Raw genomic sequence first — 11,059 nt, 5'->3', positions numbered from 1 at the left:
GCCAACAATGAACCATTCTACATTTCATTGAGCAGCATCTGCTTTGAACTGTCCTTTTCATACCTTACCCTTCCATATCTCTAGTTTCCCTCTCCTCTGACTCTCAGTCTGAAGAAGCCATGGGTCCTTCACCCATTCCTTCTCTCCAGAGATGCTGCCTGTCCTGCTGAGTTACTCCAGCATTTTGTGTCTATCTTGACTCGTGTAAGAAAATAACTGCAGATGCTGGTACAAATCGTAGGTATTTATTCACAAAATGCTGGAGTAACTCAGCAGGTCAGGCAGCATCTCAGGAGAGAAGGAATGGGTGACTTTTCGGGTCGAGACCCTTCTTCAGACTGATTGAGTTTGTTTGACTCTTGAGTTTGTTTGAAGTAATAGAAAAGACTACAAGTCCCAGAGGGATGTGGGAGGAAGGGGCGGTGAGGCCACGTACAGCGTCGTGGAGGACGACGCCGACAAACAACAACGTCAACGTCACGGGCGGGTATTGGAGAGAAGGTTCAGGATCAGAGAAGAGTCAGAGTGAGAGGAAGCTGGAGAGGAGGTGAAGAGAGAGAGGGAGGGAGAGAGAGAGAAAGAAAGAAAGAAAGAGAGCGAGAAAAGGAAAAAAAGTGTGAAGTGGAGGAGGACGAAGGATCGAGGAGGAGGAGGATTAGAAGGAGAAGGAGGAGGAGGAGGAGGGTGGAGGAGGGTGGTGGTGGTGGTCGTGTGGTGGGGTAACCGTGTGAAGATAGTGGCCAAAACAAACAGCCGCCATCACAGAGCGCTCATTAAAGTGAACCTCAGAGACTGGCAGAGAATCAGCCCGAACAGGACAAAGTGGCGTCGTCCGAGTGAAGAGCGCAGAGTGGGGGACGAACCCCTCAGACGGACGGACGCGTCGCTCGGCGCATCCACCCCCCCCCCACCCCCCGCACCCGGTCTCCTGTCTCGGGCTGAACGGACATATCCAGCGACAAATATATCTATATATATATATATAATTTTCGTTGCACCCCCCCTCCTTCGAAAAGAGGGATTTCGTGTCTCGATTACACCTGAGAGAGTTTGGTTTGTTTTCTGTGTGTTGTGTACACGGGGGTTTGGAGGAAGACAGGCCCAGCCAGGGAAGGATCTAAAAGCCACCTCAACACCCAGCAGCGACATGTCATCCCCGAGCCCTGGAAAAAGACGAATGGACACCGATGTGGTCAAACTGTATCCTTCAGACAAGCAATACCTCCCCACGGAGGGGCTTCATTTTTCTCTCATTTCCCCCTCCTCTGTTTCTTTGTCTCGCCTGTTAATTATCCTGTCAACTGCGCCGTTTGTTTGTGTTACAGGCTGGTTTTCTTTTATTTAGTGCCACACCGCAGGTTTAGCCCATCATTTGGGTATTTTAATATCTAATTGTGCACTTAGTTATTTATGAAAAGGCAACTGACATGTTGGGGTGATGGTTGAATTTTTTTTTGGAGGTTATTTATGTCTGTCAGGTTTTCGGACTGTTCAATGGTTTATATCGAAAACTGGTGTTTTTCCACGTTCAAATGGTGACGGATTTTAAGGCGTCCCCTTTTATTGTGAAGTTTTATTATTCTTCAAGTCAACCTTTTTTTTTGTTTGAGACGAAGATTGATTGACATTTTGTTTAAATTAGTGGCGTCCTGTTCTGAATTTATGACAGTTTTACTGTTTCTGGCCGTAATGTCAAATTGTTCTGTTGCCTGTTGGGCCTGTGTCTTCAGGAGAAAAATCTAGCCCTGTTATTTTGTTGTGTGTCGTTTGTTTGAAAGCAGATGTAATGTTTCACCAGACGGTTTATGATTATAAAACATCGTCACTTCTCACCAGACCTTGTTTGTGTGTTTTCAGCTACAAAAGAGGTTGGGGATTGTCTGACGTCGTTTATTTGCAGGGTATTTTTGGCTTGTTGATCAGTCTAGGTTGAGTTGAGGGGGATGGGGAGAAAACAGAAAAACTAATGGAATTTGGTCGTCGATGTCAACTCGCTTTAATCAGATGACATTTTAATGCTCCAATTGTACATTTTACTGGGCAGTCACTTTGTTGTTGAATATTTGCTGCTTCATTGTTTTATTTTTCGTTGTTGTGAATAATTTGACTTTTTTGTTTCTTGCTGTGTTTTGAAGTGCCGGCTTGTCATTTTCGTTTTATAGTTAGAATGTATGGCATGGATTTTATTTCCGTTTGGAAAGATGCATAAATGTTACGTTTTTAATATCTTGTTAGCCCCTCGCCCATTTTTTGGCCTTGTGTTTTTTTAATGGTGCTACCTGCTGGAACTCGTTGGACAGCAACTGTTGGTCCTAAAGTGAGCTGCAGAGAGCGATTGGTTGCACTGTTACCAGCCGGAATTGGGTTGGAGGAGGAGCTTACAACACTAACACACTAACCGATGCCTCGAAGGAAAGAATACTTGGACATCCAGCTCTCCACTTATAGGTTCAAAATTAAATTACAGCAAATCAGTACCAATAACAATCTGGCTACATCTCGCTACTGTTCTTCAACACAAATTCTCAACCATTTTATATAAAAAATGGAATTCTGAAATGTTCTAAAGATTGCTTCTGTGTTCAGAAATAGGTCATTTAATTGAGAGATTGATTAATTCCATGTCTTGGATGACTTATTCTGAGCTGTCCACTGTTAGAAATATCGGTACAGCGTGTAATTGGAGAGAAAAAACAGAAATATTAGCCATCTTTTAAAAATATAAGCACTAGTTAGTTCTGTGTAAAATTTGTCAAGCTCACTTTTCATATAATGTTTATGGGTGTAAGTTATTTAATATGGCTTCTGTTTTAAGCATCAGTCAGGACTATTTCCTTTGTACCATGCTATCAGATGCACATGTGCAAGCTCAACACTGGTGTTTTCTGATTTATCTTGCTATCGCAGCTCAGAGGACAATCATCCAGGCTATTCCCAGACTTCCAGTGTCTATTGTCAGCAGCTGACTTTTGTATTTGTTTTCTGCCTTTAAGTACTATGTAACAAAGTCACCCAGGTTAATATTCGGTGTCATGACTGCTTAATCCTGTCTCATTTTCTGCAGTTGTCGGGAAGGTATTTTGGTCTGGCACATTACTCCCCCCCCCCCCCCCAAGCATTGATGACTGATCTGCTTTACACTTAACTGACAGAATGATGAAATAAGTTCTCGTATCAGGATTCAATATATGATTTTCAAAATTGGGTGAATTCCATTAAAACCGCCTTTCTACTAAGATGTGCCAAACATGTTGCTAATCTACGATCAATATTTTGTGAAAATGTTGAAGTTGACTTGATAAGAACATGGGTGTGATGGGGGAAATTTGTTATTTGAGGGCATCTGAGCAGAATGTTTTCATAGGCTTCTTCCAACACCTGTTGAACTAATGCTGCATTACTTGTCCATCCTTGATATGGGGGAAAGAAATGATGGGAGTTGGAAAAAAAATGTCATTAATATTAATCCTTTAGTGAGGATCTTAGAAACTAATTTCCCCAGCTGGTGTCCTAAGATTACCACTCCAACCATATCCCTGTATTTTGGATTTCAGTTTACATCCTGGATTTTAAATGCAAGTGGTATGTTTGACCAATTAAAAGCAATACATTCTGTTCTCACTGAAGTACACACATGTTCTTTAACATAGTACCCAGTGAATTCTTAGATTTTGTTTCCTCAGAGTACTGAGTGTTCCAAGTATCCCTGGTTAAGATCAGCTGATGTGGTTGGACTTTCTTCTCTGCAGGATGAGATCAAATTTAGGGTAATGTTTTAATTCACAAATCACCCCTTCAGTTGAGTGATTGCTTGACTGTTGGTATCTCTAGTAGTACCCTGTTGAAGTGAAGATCTACAAAGAAGGCTTTGATATTATGACTTATTCACTATAAACCTATTAAAGAATACTTCACAAAGTGGACATGAGGCTTAATTAGGAGTTGATTAAAGTGTTTGAGTGGTGTTTGATAACGTGGCTCTTGATGACTAAAGTCTGTCATTGATGGTAAATTGGGGCAAAGCAGATGATGGAAATGTTTACTATACCTGAGAGGCTGGACTATTCATCGTTGACTTTAATAAAAGTGCCACATGAATTTGCATCATAAAGTTCAGAGGAAATTTTAAACTTTAACTTGCGCACTGCAAGAGTGGGTCTTTAATCTATTCATTTGGATTGAAACTGCATTCAGGTGCAGCTGATTCCAAGATTGGGTATCCAATCTTAGGCTTTTAAAAAGGATTTTTAACTTGAAGAAGGGTCTCGACCTGAAACGTCACCCATTCCTTCTCTCCAGAGATGCTGCCTGTCCCGCTGAGTTACTCCAGAATTTTGTGTCTACCTTTGTTGTTAAAAAGGAATTGAGATAAATATTTGACCTACTTTTGGAATACAGTGTATATTTTATGGGAAGCAAATGGAACTGGTTGTACAGAGGACCATCAGTTCTTTTGTGTTGTTGTGTGGTTCTGTTTGACGAAAGTGACCCTGAGAATATCATGCAGCTGCAGACCTAATTGAGGTAGGAAAATTGAGGATTGAGAAAGGAAGAATGGAACTTGTATGATTAGCATGGATAGCTGATTCTACTAGTGTATATGCATGTTCTGTTGTAGATTGAATTTGCTTATGATTCATGAATTTGCAAAGGGCTTATTCAGTGTTCAAGACAGTTCATGAAGCTTGCATCTGGGAAACGTTGATGATTATTCTCACCTCTGGCGTACTCTTTCTCTGCAGAGTTGGCTTGCAGGAGGGGAAACTCAAGCAATATAATTTGTAAACTGGGGTTTTGTTTAGAGAGAAAGAGCCTAATAAATCTAGGATGATGTTCTGGTAATTATATCTATGTGGTATTTGCTTGTAATTTGAGGCGAGGAGCAAAAGCCCATGGGAAACATTGGTATCCATATTGAAACATGTGATTTAAGTAATGTTTTTTCCCTACAATGCATGGACACCAAAGGCTTTTCCCAGATAATGCTGATACAATGTAAAAGCAAAAAGCTGCAGATGCTGGAAATTGAAAAGTGCTATGTTGGGCACACTCAGTGGATCAGGAGAGAGATGGTGTTGATATTTACAGTCAATGAACCAGACCTGATTCGTCTGGAATGTAAACTTTTTTGTTCAAGATTGCAGCAATAGGCATTTATATATATAATCTTTACCCAATGCCTTGTCACTTCTAGTATCTTTTCCCTTTTGGCCAAGTAATTGTTAACCAGGGTGTTCAAGGAGTTGAACTTCACAGTTTTGGTCTGCATGGTTCTTGTAACACCAGGACCTAGTAGCCTGCATGATAGTAACTCTTTCACCAATGCACAATAGGGTGGCGTTTGTTCAATCTAGGAGTCAACATTAGCTTTGACAATCAAAAAAAGATGCAATGTGTTCAAGAAATGTTTTGGATGTTTGAGGTTTTTTGGTTATTTGATGTTCAAAATGGTTGCATCTTTGTGACTTCTGGCCTTGGTGGATTGATTGGGTTGTTTCATTGGTGGTCAACTTCAAGTTACAGGTTCTAATTTTTTTTTTAATCAATATTCTCTGGTGAACTGTGAAATGCCCTGGCTCTGTTGGTTGGAAATAATAGTACAGTATTGTTCTTGATAATCTCCCTACATTAGTTTGGTTTTCCCCAATGGGGATAAATGGGGGATAAAAAAGAGAAATAGATATGGCTGAGAAGGAACTATATCAATAAAAACTGTACTTTCCCAATAGAAATGTACAATTTCTAAATCAAATAAGGTTGAAGGGCACCAGATAAGATGGCGGCCAAACCTGAACACGGTCAACCTTGCAAAAGCAGTTGAAGTTGCACAGACTACTGATTACTGTACTGATTGTTCAAGTTTGTAATCCAGTCTATGTTCTGAGTTGAGTGTAGATATGAAAGAATGATTTATTCAGAGGGCTGTGTTTTAAAGAACATAGAACAGTACAGCACAGGAACAGGTCATTTGGCCCACAATGTCTGTGCTGACATGATTCCAAGACTGATCCTTATCTGCCTGCATATAATGCATATCCCTCAATTCCGTGCATATCCATGTGCTTATCCAAAAGTCTCAAATACTACTGTTGGTTCTGCCTCCACCGCCACTCCCAGCACCACATTCCAGGAACTCACCGACCTCTGTTTATAAAACAAACTTAACCCTTTACCCTCCCACCTTAAAGCTATGGCTTCTAATATTTCATATTTCCATCCTGGGAAAATAGGTTATAACTGTCTACTCTATGCTATCAACTACCACTAAAAACTGTGTTTGGATGTGATGGCACAAAAATATCTATTCGATACGAAGGAAAGTGAAGTGAAAAACAAGGAGCAGGGAAACTCTATCTTTGTTCTGTTTGGAAGGAAGGGTTTGAGAGCCAGAGGGGATACTGAGGACTCCGTCCACAACAGCAGGGGGAGGGAAACTATTTTTACTGAAGAAGGAAGACATATTGGATAGTTAGTCATGGATTAGCTGGTGTAAGAAGGAAGACATATTGGATAGTTAGTGATGGATTAGCTAGCTTATGAACATGATCATATTGTGCAAAAGTGAATTAACAATTTAATTTTTTTTCACTGAAATTTAGTTTAAGTATAAACAGTTTTGATTGTTTTCACATTGGAGGTATTTTGACAGCTGTTTATTGATGAATAGCCCCATCATTTTAGCATTGGTGTACATGCTGTTCTCCCCTCTTAGGTTGCCAAAGCTTTCTAATTTAAAAATGTAAATGCTCATTCTCTTTAGCAGTACAGCAGCTGCTCGAGGCTCAGTGAATATTTCTCTCAAATAATTCAGACTGGTGTTAACTCCTAGAGCGTGGGACAGTATAGCACAGGAGCAGAACCTTCGGCCAGAATGTCAGTGCCAAACACGACGCCAGGTTAAACTAATTTCTGCCTGCACATGGTCCGTGTCCCTCCATTCCTTGTACATCCATGTGTCTATCCAAAAGCCACTTAAATGCCACTATCTTAACTGTGGTGCTTTCACCACCATTACCCATGGCAGCGCTTTCCACCCACCACAATCTACATAAAGAAAATAAATTGCCTTGTACATTTCCTTTAAACTTTGCCCCTCTTAACTTAAGGTTATGCTATCCAGTCTTTGACATCTATGTCCTTCAAGATTTCATATATACTCCTCAACCTCTGACATTCCAAAGCAAACTATCCTTGCCCAACTTCTCCTTCTAGATAATAATCACCAAACCAAGTAGTATTCTGGTAAACAACTTCTGCACCCTCTCCAAAGCCTCCACATCCTTCCTGTAATGGGGCAACCAGAACTACGCAATGATGATTGCTCCAACCCCACAGGTATTTCTCCTCTTTGCCCATTAGACTAGTTGGCAAAAGGTGAAGCCTGGCAACTTGGATTAACACTCCAAAAAAGGTTAAATTTTATTTTATTGAATCGTGGAGCAGGGTTGAAATGCCAAATAGAAATGTACAGCGTAGGAACAGGCCCTTATGCTCACAATGTCTATGATGAACATGATGCCAAGTTAAACTAATCTCCTCTGCCTGCATGTGATCCATAATCCCCCCATTCTCTGCAAAAGGTGCTGGTGAATCCATAGCCTAAGTGATCCATCCTGTGTGGCAATACTTGAATACAGCAGGATCAGCCTTGATTGCAGAATACATCCTGTTAATTGGATCACTTGAAAATGACTAGTTTATGAAAAATGTGTGCCTCAGTTAGTGGCCAGCTCTTCCTTTAGGTGCAAATTGGAGGATTGCAGTAAATCTTGTAGGCATACAAGATCCGGTGTGAAATGGACATTCTGGATGGAGAACCTAGAACAAACTAAGGATGAAAAATTTGCCATTTAGGACTGAAATGCGATATTTTGTGTGGGGAAAACATGTGGCTGTGGATACTCTAAATGTGTACTCAAATTTATCAATATTAAGGAAATCAGAAGATTATTCTATGATTCATCCTCAATCACAGGTTATCAAATATTTAATGGAAGAAGATGCAAAAAAAACACTCACTGTGTTGATTGTTGGGATTTTGGAAAAGCCCTCGTAGAGTTTAAACAGGCCTGGTCTAAGCTTTCTTATGTTTGGAAGATGAAAAGTGATCTCTTTGGACCGTGTAAAGTTTTGGCAGGGCTTGACAAAGTAGATAAGGGATGATGTTTCTCTTGGCTGAGGCGTCCTAAATCTGGGAGCAAAATCCCAAATAAGGAATTAACCATTGAGGAGACATTTCTTGTCCAGAAGATAGAGGCTTTGAATTCTCACCTCCAGGAGTTCATTTACTTAGTGCATTCAAGTCTGAATAGATTTTTGGACAGTAAGAACATCTTTGGGTATGTGGTTGCTGCAGAAAAGTGTTATGATTTTAAGAAATGATTAACTGGGTATTAGCCGTGAACCTATTAAATGGTTGAACGCTGCCTCCTGCTTCTGTTTTTTTTAGAATTGTACTAATTGTTGCTGCAGTAAAGGCAATTGAGTAACAAATACAATATGTCGAGTGAAAAACAAGTGATCTTTAAGAACAGCTAACGTCTGATTGTCATTCACATGAAATGTTGACTTTCTCTCTTCACGCATGCTCTCTGATTAACTGAATGTTTTGGCTTTTCTACCATTTCAGATTTCCAACATCTGCAGCTTTTTTGCTTTTCAACATCTGAATGTTATTTGGTCTTGTCATTGAGGACTATTGTGATAGATGTTCCTGGTTTCAATTTCGAGGCATGATTTTACCTATGCCTACAGCACTCCTGGACGTTACCAGAGACTCTATTTTCTGTTATATTTGAGAAGCCTGAGCTGTTTAGTTATGCAGTAATCCTGTTCATTTGATCTTTTATTATTGTGATCTATTTTCTGCTGGTCATTTACATAGTTTCGATTTAGTTTCTGGGTAAGTATTTCATTATCACAAACATTTCAGTGCAGTGAAACAAAAAAAGGTTGTCTTGAGACACAAGAGACTGCAGATGTTGGAATCTTGAATTAAAAAACTGCAAGAGGAATACAGCGAATCAGGCAGAATCTGTGGAGAGAAATGAGCAGATGATATTTTGGGTCATGACCCTTCTTCAGACTGTCATGAAGCACAGCCAACTTCTGTTTAAAAATGAGATGTAGTTTATGGGAGCTCTATTCTTCAGAAGTAACTTACTTTGAGGTAATGAGGCTCCTGATGAATGTAACCATTTTTTTGTTCACATCCACAAATAGGATCTGCAAACAGATAAAGAAATTGTTCATGGGAGGCTATTGCAGCCCTGCTGATCTAAATCAGATTGTGCATTTGGATCCCATTTTGGAAATGAATGAAAAATCTCGAATCTAGCAGAGTGAGAAAAGTTGTGGCTTCCAAACTATGAATCTTTTGATAAAATGGTAAATAGGTATTTGTTTTCCAAGTTGAGCTGAAGGCTTACAGAGACATTTTGGAGGAAAACAGTCTGTTAAGACTTATCCCTGCACAACAGATTATCTGGTCATTTTCTCATTGAGTCTTGGAAACTTAAAGACTTGACAGGCAGGTGCTGGCCAGCTCAAAGAATAAAATGATGAGCACTCTTAGAAAGGCAAACTGGATTCTTCCTGGGGTTGGTTTTGCAGTAACAAAATACGATAGTCTGATGTCTTAGTGACATTCCCTGTGGAATAACTAAAGGTTTCATGATGTCCTGCTTCCTCTTAACACAGAACAAGCATGCTATAGTCATCAGCACAACTCTGGAAGCTACAGACATTGCTAAGAGTACTTAAATGTTGTGGTGGAAGGGAGTAGGGAGAGTGCTTGTAACGATAACCCCCATCCCGGCACTTGATATTATATCAATGTCCAAGTAAGCCTGTTCAGGATGTCTGCATTGCCTGTGCCGTGACATGTAGATAACTGAGACAATAAGACTGGTGGGGAACTGGGAAAGGGGAGGGGATGGAGAGAGAGGGAAAGCAAGGGTTACAAAGTTAGAGAAGTCAATGTTCATACCGCTGGGGTGTAAGCTACACAAGCGAAATATGTGGTGCTGTTCCTCCAATTTACGCTGGGCCTCAGACTGGCAATGGAGGAGGTCCAAGACAGAAAGGTCAGTGTGAGAATGGGAGGGGGAATTAAAGTGTTGAGCAACCGGAAGATCAGGTAGATCAGCAGAGGTGTTCAGCAAACTCCTGTATAGCAGCGAGACCAAGCGCAGGTTCGGCGATTGTTTTGCTGAACATCTCCGCTCAGTCCACCTAAACCTACCTGATCTCCCGGTTGCTCAACACTTTAACTCCTCCTCCCATTCCGGCCCAGTGCAAATTGGAGGAATAGTACCTCATATTTTGCTTGGGTAGCTTACACCCTAGCGGTATGAACATTTACTTCAAGTAGCCCTTGCTTTCCCTCCCTCTCCATTCCCTCCCCCTTCCCTCCCCCTTCCAAGTTCTCCTACCAGTCTTACTGTCTCCAACTACATTTTATCTTGTACCGTCCACTCCCCTGACATCAGTCTGAAGAAGGGTCTCTACCTGAAATGTCACCCATTCCTTCTCTCCAGAGATGCTGCCTGACCTGCTGAGTTACTTCAGCATTTTGTGCCTATCTTTGATTTAAACCAGCATCTGCAGTTCTTTCCTACACATGTAGATAACTATTGGACTGACAACAGCCTAATCCTCCTCTTCTATCTTTTAACACAGCCCTCAAACAATAGTAGAAGTAATAGAAGTACTGTTGTAAAAAAATACTTTTTTCCCCTGCAACTAGTATACATTCTGACATAGCCAATTAACAGCAGTTGCAGATTCTCGGTGTCTGGATTGCCCTGAAGTCTGCAGTAATTAACATTGATAAGATGTTACCTGGTTCTTGCCAGAAACTACACTGACTGGAGTGATGAAAATGATGACAAGATCCTTTAATGCAATGTGCTCTTAAATTTGGAAACTCCTCCACACCTCAAGGGAAAAGAAATGTGTAACAGTGATATAGATTTTGCTGCAATACTGGATCTGTTTGCAACAAATTTCCTGCTAGAATTTAGTTTATTTAGAGAAAGAAAATAAATTTCAATCGCCA

At 40.6% G+C, this 11,059-nt stretch overlaps 1 protein-coding gene across 1 annotated transcript in view; it reads left to right on the top strand.

Moving 5' to 3' along the window:
• Nucleotides 1-685: 685 nt before the first annotated feature.
• ube2h (ubiquitin-conjugating enzyme E2H (UBC8 homolog, yeast)) overlaps nucleotides 686-11,059 on the top strand; it is an 80,822-nt gene continuing 70,448 nt past the window's right edge. The window contains exon 1 of the mRNA XM_078419541.1: nucleotides 686-1,200. Within this exon, the coding sequence (XP_078275667.1) occupies nucleotides 1,148-1,200 (53 nt within the window). The 5' untranslated portion in view covers nucleotides 686-1,147. The remainder of the gene's footprint in view (nucleotides 1,201-11,059) is intronic.

The sequence above is a fragment of the Rhinoraja longicauda genome, chromosome 23 (genome assembly GCF_053455715.1).
Source record: "Rhinoraja longicauda isolate Sanriku21f chromosome 23, sRhiLon1.1, whole genome shotgun sequence".
NCBI lineage: Eukaryota > Metazoa > Chordata > Chondrichthyes > Rajiformes > Arhynchobatidae > Rhinoraja > Rhinoraja longicauda.
The sequence above is the reverse complement of the archived record's forward strand: the minus strand, read 5'-3'. Positions and strand labels throughout refer to the sequence as shown.